The following is a 14,843-nucleotide window of genomic DNA, read 5'->3' on the forward strand; positions in this document are numbered from 1 at the left end:
TGCTGTTAAACTGCAGCCAATGTGCTAAAAATCTGTCTTCTGGCAATAACATTTCTATGTATAAGAGCAGCTGAGAAATACTGTTCTATACTTATGCATAGATTTGAACATAGAAAAACAGCACTGGGGCTTAAAACTCTGTGTAACCAGCAGGTGGTGGTGCTGGCTTAGAAATAAGCAGTGACTGAAAAGCCTTCAAGAACTTTTTTACTTATTTCTTTGGTGAGGAAACAATTTTATTTTATTTTTTTAAAAATACCTAATATTTCAGATGGCTCATTTTAATTGTATAGAAGTGTTTTTGAATAGGCATATACAGTGTAAGTATATAAAACCAGAGTGTATGTAAACATGCACAGCATTTTCTACTTAGTTTACATATGACAATGATATTATGACCTCACAGGTAACAGTCATGTGAAGACCTCCATTCCAGAGGAATATTACAGCTGATTCTGAAAGAGTATTGGGGATCACTGAGCCTGATCCTATTTAACTTTAATAAATGGAAGTTTTTCCACTGATGTGGATGAAAGCCAGAGAAGACTGACGATAAGAAAGCCAGAGTTAAATGTCAAGATTTCAATTCTTCTTGTTTGGAGACACAGACACTTCCACACCCTTTTGAACAAGCGTAAACAACAGCCAAGAGGGAAAATAAATTAAATGGTAGTGAAGTTTAAAAAGTAAAAATATAAATCCAATTTATTGATGACATATTAACCATCTAGTAAAAAACCCAAACTGAGCCATGTGTGTTTCAGAAGTAAGACAACTCACTGGGAGGCAGAGGAAGAATTAAAAAAAAAAAAATAAAAAAAATCCTAGAAGATAAAAATACAGTCCTGTAGATTTATAAGATGATTATGGAAATCTCTTCTTTGCTAACAGTGCTGGAAATGGGCACGGGGACCTAGTATGTCTTCTTCAGGAACTGTGTTAATGAAAACACCTTCATCACAAATGTGTTTTTAAACTTGTCATGAGCAGGGTAGAGAAAAGGTTATTTCAGTCTAAAATTTCAGGATATGCAGGTTGGAATTACACTGGAAATGTGTATTTTTAAGATGTTGAGATAAATTGGCACTTTGAACTGGAAAACAAAGTAATAATTCTAATTAGATTTCTGCAGAGTGAAATCTGCACTTCCCAATGTTCTCAGGAAGGAAGCAGTTGCAGCAAGACCTAGGTGAAATTTGTGGAGTCCCGCTCCAAAGCAGGCAGCATATAACTATCCCTTTCCTGTGCGCTGAAATATCCTGTCGTCCTGAGAAACACAATGTGCGCAGTAAATACAAGATTTCTAATCCCAAGGAGCAGAGCAATCACCAAGGACTCCCATGCTTACTTTTTCCCTTAGTTACTTCTAGGCAGTGTATATTTCCCACTGAATTTAATGGAGCTGAGGGAGTGTAAAGAGCAAACTGTTCATAGGCGCAATGGTGGGTGGCCTTCTAAATTTTGAATGTATTTTTTTTATTTTAATAGGAACTTACTTTTTGTTCACATAGAGAACTTCACTGGTTTTAGCAGTGACTGATCAGATTGTGAGTATATTCAGTCTCAAAGGGGAAATTTCCTTTACTTTGTGAAAACAGGACAGATTCCCCCTACAGTTTGACAGAACTACGTAACTACAGTTTACCCTTGCTAGTGCTACAACTTCTCCCTCCGTGTCCCTTACTGAGGCAATAGGACAAAGAACAGAACAACACACTTTGGATTGCTGTGCATCCAAACAAGGCTAATCTATGACAATGCACTGGATTTAGAACTATGGGTGTGGAAATGCTACAATTTGCTGTGTGATGCATCCCCCAAAGACATGCCTCAGCTTTACATGTCATGCCTTGGGGAGCTGTCAAAGGACCACACGTAAGGAAATCGGTGTCCTTTAATTGACACTGTATTTTTTTAAGGAAAGAAAAAAGAAACCTAGAAATAAAAAAAGATGTTACAGTTATTTGATGTTAAAGAGATACATTTTCATGTCTAATTAAAAAAAAAAAAGCAACACCGTAATAACAATTTATTCCTCCCATACACATGTGGTATGCTTTTATGGAATGTATTCCCAATGTACTTTCCAAACAGCAATAACAGCCTCACCATCTTAATACCTGGTAGGTGTGAGAAAATTAGTGATTATCAACCACATTTTCAGGTAATTTGGTCACTTGAGTCTTAGCAAGAGATAGAAGTAAGGAGCTCTATTAAAAGGGAGTTGCCTGCAAGTGAGCAACCCCCTATCAGTGGTAGAACTAAATTCCCAGTCAAGAGATTCCCAGTCTTCTGTTTGTAGCCATGGGATCGTCAGGTAGTCTATTAAAAAGTTAACGTGTGGCTTTGAGCAATCCTTTTGTACTTTGCTTCTGCCAGACGCAGCAGCTGGAGCTCTAAAATTGGAGTTCATAGCTGCTTGTGACACAGTAGGACACCCAGGGTCTGAACAGCTCTTTTCTGACACAGAGGGGTAACGTTTTCCTGTTGCTCCTCCTCAGCGTTCAGATAGCAGAACAGCTTGTCATAATGAAATAACAGAATTTAAAATTTAACTCTGAGAATATTTATACTTGCCATACTCGATGAAAGACTTTGAGTTTCCTTATTCTCCAAAGTGCACTCTCAAAAGACAAAGTCAATTCCCTTCATTTTGATGTTTGTCTGGAGAACAGACCCTCATGAACACAGACCATGTTCTGTTTTAAGTTCTACAATGTAGACACATCTCCCTTTCCTCACTCCCAAAATAAACTCTGCTTTACCAAAATAGTATTCTGTACGGGTGCAACATGTGGAGAAGTCAATTGGACAGTTAAATGGACAGGGGAAAAAAAGTCCACTGATGCTTTTTTTTTTTAACTTTTCATTTGACAGTTTTGCAATAACAATATAACTACTTAAATAGACAATTACAGAGTAAATCATAAACTGAGAAGGCAATGGAGAATAGAGACTAAAAATCCAGAAAAAGGTATGAGGGAATACTAAAATCTGAATCAGAAAAGATGTTCGAGGTTCAATGGGCCCATGACTTAGTCTAAACATAAATTAGGATTTGATTAGGAATTAAAGTAGCTTTTTCTAGTGTGCACATTTGTCAGGGAAAGGAAGATGGTTGTTGCATACAAACAGTATCATGTTGTGTATATGCTTCTGTATAGGAACAAGAAACCAAGTCCATGAAACCTGAAGCCTTTCTTCTCTAAATTGCCCAAGCCAATTGTGAAATGCTGCGCGTATAGGAAAGGCTTTCTTCCTGCCCCATTTTACCAGCTTGCACCGTCAAGTATGAGATATGAACAGCTCCTGATCTAAAGTCCACCGAAGTCAATGTGTTTTCTCTGACTTCGAGGCACTTGAGATCAACCACAATTTGAACAGCCTTAAACCACTTCTTTGCTTGCTGAAGTCATAGTAATAGAGAAGGGATAGCAACTGCTATCTCTGGAAAGCATTCATAATAATTATGGTCTTGAATTAACCTCAAAGAGCAAAGAAAAAAAAAATCAAAGTTCTACAGTAACCTACACCTTTGCAGTCTGTCTTTCATTCTGTATACACATGTACCCCTAAAAGCCCAGGAACTCAAAGTTTATCATGGTTTCACAGAATATCAGAGCACCTATCTAGAATACCTAAGAGGATCCAGCCTAGCAACATTCCATGTTTTCTATTAACTGTCTTTTTACAGCATTCAGGAAAAAGCAAAGGTGTGGAATAGATCTGTAGCTGAGTCCTTTATGTGTGAGAAGAATTAAGACTGAAAGGCTGTGTATTATTAATATAAAATTTAAGTACTGGACGCCAATAGAAAAACAAAAGAAGTAGAGCCATGCATTTGTCATTCAATTTTATGTGCCTTTGGCCAAAACGTGCAAGCCTGGGACAAAAAGAGAAGGGGGGAGGGGGAAAGAAAAAAAGAAAAGAAGATGTTTCTTGGGCTGCACTGTTTCAAAGAGAATGTCTCATGTAAGCACCATTCAGTATTTGTAAAATGTTCTGAGATGGTGCATTCATGACATTCTCTGGTCTTGATGTTTTTCTTATCTGCTTCAGATGGCACAGGCTGCAACTAAATGCCAGCGAGCCTCACCTGCTTTTCTAATGGTGCTAGTATGTAGAGAGATGCAGCGTATCTGTTTCTCTTTGTATAAAAAAAAAAGCAGTGAAATGCCTTTCACTGAGTTTGTAATGCACAGGGAAACCAAAACAGCAATCCTGTTTCGTTTGAATTACCATTTCAGACACCAAGCAAACACTGCTCTGCAGTTTCTAAAATTAACATCCTTCTATCTCATCAAGCACCATTGCATTGTAGTTTCTAGTCAATGATTTCATTACATGTTACCACCAAAAAATCAAGTAATAATTATAAATTTGTAAAATAAATAATTCATTGGAATAAAGTGATTATTAAAGGGAATAAATAACATTTTTTCCCCCAACAAATAACAAATGTTCTGATTAAACCATATTTCAATACTATGCTAAATTCCAACCTCAACTGATTGGGCACATTTTCTTTTCTGAAGCTACCTTTGATAAGAAATGCATTACAAACTCATCAGTTTAGCTTCCTGTTAACAAAGAGACAGCAGCCGTCTGGATTATTCTAGATCCGCAGTGAAACTGCCACACTATGTACACTCAAACTAAAGCTGTGCAAGTTTGACAAGGGGCAGATGAATCCAGGAGTTATTGTGCAGGGGTTTAAGTCTATGCGGCAGCTGACGGTTGAAATAATCATCTATACATCGCTCTGAGCTAGCTGGGGAAAGGTTGAAGCTGTATATTTTCAACATATCTAGCCTAATGGTTAATCTGTTGTCTTGTACAGGGGGTGCTGGGTGGAATCACAGCAATAGCTGACAGTTTGGAGGAATTGCTGTGGGTATTTTCAGTTGCCTGATTCACAAAGTAGTAGGTAGCAAAGTCTAAACAGGCTTGTCATTGAAAGAGGGAAGTCATGCTCACTGTCACTCCCATCAAAAGGGCTCTGGTAGCCAAAAGCTCATTCAACATATTGATTATTTGCATTTACTAATACAGAGCTGCAGCTTGTCTTCACCCACCTCGTGAAAGCCGAGGTTTATGGAAGACATGACAGATTGCAGAACAGTGATTGCTCCTTTGGAGGTCAGCTGGGAAGATGCTTAGGAGAAAGAGAACAGTTAAGTTGGGGGGGGGGGGGAAAAAAAAATTTTTTTCAAGCCAAGATGGTTTAACTGTTAAAAACACTCTGTATGCTTCTAGTGCTGGATCTGGCATATCTGCACGGTGACATGGCATTGCTCACTACAGAGATTAAGGGGGTGCAGTATGAATTAGACTGAAACAAAAATGAAGTATCTGCAAGTGACAGCTCTGGCTGATGGCTGACTATGAAGGAAAACACTGTGCTAGTGTCTGGCGAAAAACGGCGCTGAAAGCCTGGCAGCTGATAGAGATGGGGGAGGAAAGGAGAAGTGGGTATCGGTGGTGGTTGTTTAGAATGTCTGGTTTTGGTCAGGATATTTTTTCTCCTTTAAAACACATTTTCATCTTCCCTTCCAGGCAAATCATGCTGAAGCCAGTTTCAGCCATTTTGTTGAAAACACTGTACTGGTATTCTGCCTTGTTACATTTAAATTAAAGCTCAGCCCAGTTTTAAGTTATGGCAAGTGTATGCTCACAAAGAATAAATAGAGATTGCCATAGGCATTAGATTTAACTACATTGGTTGTTTTAAAAATGTTCAGGGAGTTGCAGATTGCATTTCAAATTATCTTCATTATAATAAATAACATGTATAGAAATAGAAACAGGCATGATTCCCTAATGCAGTCTGTAGGCAAGTGTATATTCACTGAGCTTGAAAGGGAGTTCTTGGAGGGGGGGGGTAAGGAATAGGAATGTATGCAGCTTCAAAATACCTTTACATAAATAGCATTAATATCTCACATTTTATAGACATTATTTTTTATCTGCCTAATGTTGACAGGTTTCTTGGGCAAGTTTGGTACAGCATTTACCAAAAGCAGGTAGTGTTCACCCAGGGTGAAATTAGGAAAAACTACAGAAAACATGGCATTTCTTACTCTTACTCTACTCTATCCACTTCCTCATTGTTTGCCATTGGCAAAAAGCTATTAAAAATTTATTCTCAAAATGACCAGTAAGTTTGTCTATTCTTAGTTAATAATAATAATGCCTAATGGATACATGACAAGTGTCCTGAATAGTTCTAATGAACTTTGGCAGAATAAACAATGCAGGCAGCACACTCGTCCTGTGACCATTTGCATTGGAAATAAAGGCATATGTCATATTGGATAAAGAGAAACTAATCTAAGACTAGAAAGTAGTTCTCCTAGTAGACTTGCTGGTGCTAAGGTCATCGCACACTTGGAAGAGAACCCTTGTGGATTTGGAGGTTGTGGTTTAACACTGCACAGTGGTACAACAAATTACCCCAATCCAGACAGTTTGGTTGCCAAACCTAGTGAGGCAGTGGCAGTATGTAAGGATGTATTTATTTCCGTATAACTAACAGCAATCTTTGTTTCCCAAATATATTTTCCATGGAAGTCAGCCCACATAGTGGTGCAAGCACTCCATCAGATTTTTAAGAAATTAATAATAAAAAGAAACTGCATTTGCTGAACAACAGGATGCTAATAAAAAAATGTCTTTTAGGTTCTGCACCTTGTAGTATGTATCTGCAGAAATGACAGTGTTGGCCTGTGTTTCTTGCCTAGTTGTACAATACTGCTTGATCTGAAAGCACAGTAATATCTTGCGTTCAAAATTGCACCTCTGTGCTTACACATGTAGTTCCATGAGTATCCTGACACGCTTGTGTCTGTGGCACAGTGTGCTTGTACAACTTGACAGGCTATTTAGACTAAAGATAACCAATTTTATTTTGCTATTCAGATAGACTTGCTTTTCAAGATTGAGTAAAAAGACATGAGCCTTAAACTGTTGGAGTCAGAAAGAAACTTGTCCTGTGAACAAGGTATTTCATAGTTATCCACTGTGGGGACTCTTCCATTTTCATGTGAAACGGCTGAGCTCTTGTCAGAGGCAGGAGGTTAGAAGCCATGGGATGAAACTGGTAGTTAGAACTTTTAAATCTGGAATAATTTGACAAAAAAATGGCAACTCTGTTTTCCCCATTGTTTAATGCTTTGCTTTTCAGTGTTGGCACGATATCCACACTGTTGGAAATAAAGGGAAGTAGGATATGATTTAAGCAGCTCAGTCTGCCTTCATGCTGAACAAGATCATGTGATGCTATTAAATATGATGCCAAGCTCAAGCAAGTAAGCCGTACCGAAAGACAAGGTATTTTAGTTCTGGCTCATGCTGTGCTACTGCAAGCACAAAATCTTGGGAAGGCTTGCTTATGTCTGCATGGAATATGCAAGACATACACTGTTATGGAAGTTTAGTGCTTAATAGTCAGGTCTGGTATCTGAAACCATCACTTACTGAACTCCAGAAGAGACTGTAAAAAGATTATGATGTTTCTTAACCAGCTTGATTGGAGGGTGGATAAGCATTATTAACAGATTTTGGTCTTCCATTGCATGTGAAGATGCTTTGGTGCAGGCATGTAGATTTATAAAGATTATTTCCGATATTGCTATCTATAGTTTAAAAATAGAACCAGATTGATGCATTTCAAAATGTTGAAATACATGCTTGACTAGTGACTTGTGTAGGGAGATAGGTCTCTGCAGATATATTTTGTCATCTGAAAATTATTTCACTGGAGGGATATCAAAGGTAGAAGTACAAGATTTGACAAAAATCCAGTCACTCTGAGGTAAGATTGATAATTTTCAATTAGTCTATCCAGTATGATACACAACATTTTTAGTGGCAGTTTTGCTAATCAAAGATATATGCTATCCTCCAATGGTTTAAAATCTATGTGAACTTTCACGAGTGTGCATTATTATCATTATACTTTAAATGTTATTACTATTGTCAAAGAGCAGAATAACATTGTGAGTTAGACTCGAGTTCTGTTCTCACTGATTTTTTTCTATCCACTTTGGTCAGAGCAGTAGCAAGCCTTCAAGTCAGAGATCATTGAATGGGAATGGATACTTTGTCACCAAATAGATGAACCTTGTTAAAAAGTACATTCAAATGACTCTTGTAATTCACATAGAATCACCTTATTTGTGCGAGAGACAGATTTTGTGTTTGAACACTAATGGCAAGCACGTGGATGCTATTTACGTATCTTGCCCATTACCAGATAGTGTTTCTAGCTGACGGTAAACTAGACAAAGATGCCAAAAAACCTGCCAATCTCCTCAAGCAATTTTTGAGCTACTGTCTGTTTAAAGTTCTCCTTGGAAACTTTAAGGCAATTGAAACATATGGAAATAATGCTGCAAGATTATCAGTCCGCAAACTACTCCCTACCTAACCTCCTCGCCTCATAATATATAGCAGAATATAAGATCTTAGTGGCTCAGTAATATACCTTCTTCTATAATATACTCATTCAGAATGAAACAAGCATTAGGAGAACATCATTACTGCATATTTCTACCAGAAAAAATATTTTATTATTGTCTTTTACAGAGGATGATATTTGTTAGAGGTATTAATATGGGGTTGTTGTTTAATTAGCTTTTCTATATTAGAAATGGAAGACTAAGAACCATAGTTTCAAGCTAAATCCATATTTAGGAAATTAAATGTATTAGCTTTCTTTTCAGAGGTGCTGTGTGTGACCTCCTGAAATTTACAGTATTCAGCACTTCTGAATACCCAACAACTTTTACATAGGTTCCTAAACATCAATTTAATTCCATAAGTATGCTTGCACAATTTTGAAGTGTTGGCCTTATTTTTTTCTATTATTCCTTATTTATTTTAATAGCAGCAGAGTGCTCTACCTCCCCTGTCATTTTCAGTAGATTCAAAGGAATAAACATCTTCCACAGCTAGTAAATCTCAAAGCCTTTATCAACATGTGGGAAATAAGCGTTGCCTCAAACACACTTACCCTAGGATGGGATTATCGCTTAAAGATGGTAATATTGTGAAATAATCCTTTTATAAGTATTCTTTTATAAAAAGCCATTTTTAGAAAAAAACTTAAGCAAGCTGCAGGTATAAACCTTTATTTCAGCTGTAGAAACTGATATTTTAAGCTTTAAAGTCTGTAATTCCACATAATATCAAAATTGATTTATGCCTGTGGTTTGAAATAATTTTTAATACAAAGACATTAATTTAAATTTTTTCTTATTATTTAGAAGTAAAGAATGCAGCTAGATCAAGTTACCCAAAATGTTCATATCAATTCAAGAATGCAACTACTAATGCATTGGTTGGTGCCAAGTCCACTGAAGGAATCCTGGAACCTGTTCCACTTGTTAATAACCGTAAAGGGAGCCTCTTCCTACCCAACAACCCCTCGCTGCTGCACCTTAATTTATTGAGTTCTGTTGAACAAGGAAAATCTACGTACTGTAGATTGCAAAGGGCACTCAGCTTGCCTGTAAAATACCGCTACCACTCCCAAAAGCCTGGGTTGAACCAAGATCTCCGTAGGTAGCCCCGTAGTTGGATGCATAAGGCAATACAGATTGGTTTGTGCATGGGTTTGCAGTCTGTTTTCAACGTGACTATGACATTACTAATGCTCTGTTAAGTGCTTACAGATGTGAGTTTCTCCAGATGCAGTGATTAATAAGTTAATCAAGATAGCTAGTCAACTAATGTTTCTGGGTGGTTTGTGCTTTACTTTTCGTATGGTTTATTTGCTCTGAAGCATTTACATGCTAGGCAGAATGAGTTTACCAGGTATTCCAGTTCCTGTGATGTTTGGTATCGTAGATGTTATTTTAAATTCCAGCTCTTTTGGGGGTCTAAAAAATAGTGTCTGTAAACTGTTCTGCTAGTGACCTGGGAGAGGCAGTAAAGGAGACAGATTTATTTAAAAACTAGTAACAAAATAACAAAGAAAAAAAGTTATGAACTTGTCCACTGTTTCTGAAAGACATTCCCTTTATTTTGCTTAAAAAATGAAATGAGGATAAAAGTCAAGTAATATGTTGTTACAGATGTTCAGCTCCACATTACAGCTGTTAAAATTACCAGCACATCTTAAATCAATTCGTGGAACATTGTCTGGAGGTTATGTCATTGAAATAATGAATCCTCTTTACTCAAGAATAAGCAAACATGTTAAAACATCAGTGTAACTTTAAATTAAACTCCAGCACAAACCAGAGCATCTGAAGCCTCATTAGACTTGCCTGACATTTTTTCTAGCACTGAGTCTTCCAGAACTGCAAAACTGTTAGATTCTCTGCCTATTAGACAAGTGAGCACGGGGTTGTTACAGCAGTACATTAAGTGTTATACTTGGGGATGTGCAAACAAGCTCTTGAATTTTATTAGAACTCAGAGGCTGGATTGACTTCTGATTCTATAAAATTCCGTGTCCAATTCTTGAACTTATTTTAAGTTTTCATGGAAGCTGGTAAAGAAAGTCTGCGTAATATAAATCCTGTACCATAAAGTCATCAAAAATACTAAAAATGGGTGCACATTCTCATTAACAAAAGCACTAGGTCAAACATACAACATCAAAGTGGAGTTGTCATATATCACAGCCTACTATTGAAATACGGTTGTCTTTCATAAGAACAAGCAAATGTAAGACTTCCTTTTAAATTAATGCAGACACAGGAATCATGAAACTAAAATGATATTTTATGGCTTTACTAAAAATTTTGCTAGATCTATTTTTTAAATATGCAGGAAATTGATAAGAGTATCTGAAGGATTATAATCAAATATGTTTTATATCCTACTTACTACTATGAGTTATCATTGCAACACTTTTGGGAACCAAGCCATAGGTAATGGTGTCCATTATATACCATTCACATATTTCAGGTTCATGGATTCCTTTCCCCCATTCTTAAGGAGCTGCGTTTCTAAAATGCAGATGCCCTTTAAGTTCTGCATACAGATTTCATTGGAAAACAAAATATTGTTTGGATGTGATACGGTTAAGATAGATCACCTTTCATTGCTGCAATGAGAAAAAAATGGCTTCCTTGCTTAAGCGAGGCATGCTTTAGCAAGAAATTGAGATCCCTTAGAAGGCTTTGCTAACAGGTGTTAACTAGCGAGCCGCATTAACCGTGGACTTTCCAGGGAACTGGTGACAGTAACATAGTTTGAATATGACAAGCACATATCAAAAGAGGCAGCTTATTTATTGTTGACGCAGTACCAAAAATAACTGCAGACTGCTAGAAATCTATGGTTAGTCTGGGTGATTACTTCAGTTTTTGACTGGACAGCAGGGTAGCATCACCTGGCAGCACCGGAGAACATAGATGTTGGACCACATAGTACAAAAGATCCTTATTGTACTAACTTTCAGTATTAGAAAGATCAGACAAGAGGCTTATCAGCTAGCTGAAAGCTTGGAAAAGTACTCTTCTTTAATAGTGTTTCTATTGTTCATAGAAATATTTCTGGCTATAATATGATCTACAGTTAACTTGTGTTAATGTAAGATTTTGCACATGGTCCTGATAGCTATATATCTTCCTTAAACTCTTGAAATAGTATAACAATACACTTATGGTGCCATACTGAATCTCTTGACAAACATTCTGTTTACCCTGTGGTAGCAGGTTGAATTAAGTGAAGTTTAGAAGTTTTTACTACCAAGAGAGCAAAACATCAGTTATAGCTGGTTTCTGGAAGGAACATTTTGCATGGTTCTTGTTCCTTTGATCTTTTAAGTGGTGGATTCATCCGATTGGAACTGAATATTTATATCCTATAAAGAACAAAAGAGCACAGTGTATATCTTGAAAGCAACCTATTGTCTGTGTGGAATAGCATGCGAATAACTTTTTGATAGACAAGTTTAAAACAAGACTAGCCCATTTCCAAGAGAGTGATTTGCAGAGAGTGTTCTGAAATGCACAAATACTTGCACTTTCTTGCAGTCAGAAATAGAAAGATATTACTAACAAAATAATTCTGTGCATATTCACTTCTTGTTACAAATAGTTAAATACTGAAGTGATCTAGTTTAATCCAAATAAACTGTCATAGAAATAAAATCTCAGTTTGTATATTTTTTGAGAATTTTCTATGGCCTTATTCAGCTCTCAGCCAAATAAAGAATGGTACTTGACTAATCATCAATAAGCATTTCCACCATAGGACCCTGACTTGGAAAAAAATAAGTCTAATGATAAGGAAATGGCTTCGTCTTTGGAGGTGCTGCCTGAGAAGAAAAGCAATTTAAGTTAGTGAAATAAATCCTTATTAGACAGTAATTTCTCTGATCTAAGTATTATCTTTTACACCACTCTTTGGGGCATTTATTTTGGTGTTAGCTTTTGGTTTTGTTTTTGTTTTTTCTTTTGCAGTGCTTTCTTTTGGTTTCTTTCCCTTGACCTGTTAGGTGATGCCAGGTCATCTAAAAAGACAGCACATCTGTCTTTTCAGGGCCCAGTCCTTCGGTCTTGACCAAGGCAGAATGAAGTTCCATGCCAGACTTGGGCAGACAGACAGACATGACAGGCTAGAATGGAGTCTGTAATAAAATAGTGCCAGAAGAGGTCTATAGCAGAAGGACATTGCTTAGTTTCTTCCCAGAATAGTTTAGGGCACGTGACATATATCCGGGTGGTGGTGGTGTTCCTGCATAGCTCACTGCAAATAGAATTTTTTTCCAGCCTCTGCTTGTGCACTGCTAATGTGTATTAAGCTCTTTTAATATAGCTACTATTACTACTAATAATCTCTTTGCTTTTAGCTTTAGAATAACAGCTTCCTAGGCATCAGTTATATTATCTTCTAGTTCATTTTTCAGTTAAAAAAAGGATGGGGGAAAAAAGTGTCTTTTTCCTTCTTTATATTAGAATAATTCAGCATTAGCGTGAATTTGAGATAGTAGGCATAAGATAATTCCCTTCAATAGCACATGTAAACCTTATGCGCAGATTATCAAGTGCAGTAACAATCTTGAAACAGTAAAGGTGATGGTTAATTCTTATAGATGAGTTATTAGGAAACTGCGCTTGCTTAAGCAATACGTATTGTGGCATAGCTTATCCATGGCATAGCTTATCCATGAGTAGTTTAAGATTGGCAAAACTGTAAGTGATTTTGCATTCAGAAATTGATCTGTCATAGAAATTACACCTCATCCTCATTAAAAGATTGCATAACACGTGCATCCCCTGTTACACAGGTATTGTCTCCCCACTTCCATTCAACCTCATTCTGTTTACTCCTGTTAAAACTCCCTTCTGAGGGAAGGGCAGAGCAATGAGGTCTGACTTGTGCTGGAGATCTGCGCATAATGGCAGGCTGCGTTCACATTCCCGACTAACTGAATCATTGAACATCAAGGCATTGAATATTTTACATCTCTTCATGAAGACTCTGTTGTTTGGCATGTGAGGAGCAAGAACCAACTGGTGTCTAGTTCATTAGCAAAAGCAGGCTGGCAGCTGTTATGTTGGTATTGCAAATAGTACTTCATCTTTCTGGGAATATAGCACAGCACTAATTCTACTTTTCTGTAGCGCAGATTAACTGAAAATAACTCTAAGAATAACCCGAATGTGGTTCCCCCCCCTTTGTTTTTGAAGTATGAAACCAATTTGAACGCCTGTGTTCAAAACCCTGGTATTCCTCCCTGCTTCTCCTTCAAACCAACCTCTTCAACTAACATGTATTTGATTTTTATTACTGTTGGGCCTATGTTAGCAATGAAGTATCAGTGCGTGAATGGACATAGAGTGTGTGTTCTTTGCTACTTCACTTGTATTTCATATTGCATTTAGAGCAGCACTTAATCTCATGAGTTCCTTATATTTCCAGTTGAAGATGAGCAGCCGTCGACACTATCACCCAAAAAAAAGCAGCGAAACGGAGGCATGCGAAATTCACCCAACTCCTCACCCAAACTGATGAGGTAAGACTGTAAGAAACTCATCTCTTCGTCTCCTTTCTTCCTTCCTTCCTCTTCTCCTCCCCCCACATCAAAAATAAAGGGAGGGGATGGGAAAAAAAAAAAGATTGTTAGATGGTTTCTGAAAGGCTGAAGTATTTATTCTGTCAGCTTGTCAGCAGTTAATGATAGAGCTGAAAAAAATTCTGTCATGAAAAACAGTTTGAAAAGCTGTTTGAAAAATACATAGGCTTTAAAGTCTTAGCTGTCACCCTGTCCTGTCCGTGTGTAGTTCTTAAACAGCAGTGGCACTAATGATAGCACTAACCAATCAGGGGAACTCGTGTGGTTAGTTTGCCTCAGGCAGTTCTCTTTTTCTTGGATTCCCTCTGAGTACTGTTTTCTGTACTTAAGGCCATATGTGAGATGTATCATCACAATCAAAAATGAACCTGAATATTACCTTCCTTTTATCCTGTCGATTGAAATCAAATTTCTGTTAATTGATTTAGACTGATAAAAAAGTCTAATAATCTATGTACTTGCTAAAGCAAAGTTCAAAACTAATGCAGTTTTACTCAGGCTAAAAGCACATTAATTATGAAATACAGGGATTTTTAAGAAGGTAGTATATACTCTAAAAGTGGGTGATGAAAACATCATCTTGTTAGTGATATTTTCCCCCTGTTGCTGTGTGTACATTATTTTACACTGGTACGCCTTTGTATAACTATGTAGTTTCCTTCCATAGGACAAATTACCTCTAAGAGATTTGTTAAAACTAGAACTGCAACATGAAATTGGAATATATTAATACAGTATGGCATTTGCTTTCTGTCTCACCATGCCTCACCTTTTGCCTGCTCAAGTCAGTCAGAACAGGATCAGATAC

At 37.1% G+C, this 14,843-nt stretch overlaps 1 protein-coding gene across 4 annotated transcripts in view; it reads left to right on the forward strand.

The window, feature by feature from the left end:
- KCNMA1 (potassium calcium-activated channel subfamily M alpha 1) overlaps window positions 1-14,843 on the forward strand; it is a 502,288-nt gene that overhangs the window by 426,806 nt on the left and 60,639 nt on the right. For all 4 annotated transcript variants that reach the window (XM_035897306.1, XM_035897307.1, XM_009641982.2 and 1 more), the window contains one exon: window positions 13,882-13,975. In XM_035897306.1, coding sequence (XP_035753199.1) covers window positions 13,882-13,975 — 94 coding nt within the window. The remainder of the gene's footprint in view (window positions 1-13,881; window positions 13,976-14,843) is intronic.

Source organism: Egretta garzetta, unplaced genomic scaffold, assembly GCF_000687185.1.
Source record: "Egretta garzetta isolate BGI_Z169 unplaced genomic scaffold, ASM68718v1 scaffold56, whole genome shotgun sequence".
NCBI classification, from domain to species: domain Eukaryota; kingdom Metazoa; phylum Chordata; class Aves; order Pelecaniformes; family Ardeidae; genus Egretta; species Egretta garzetta.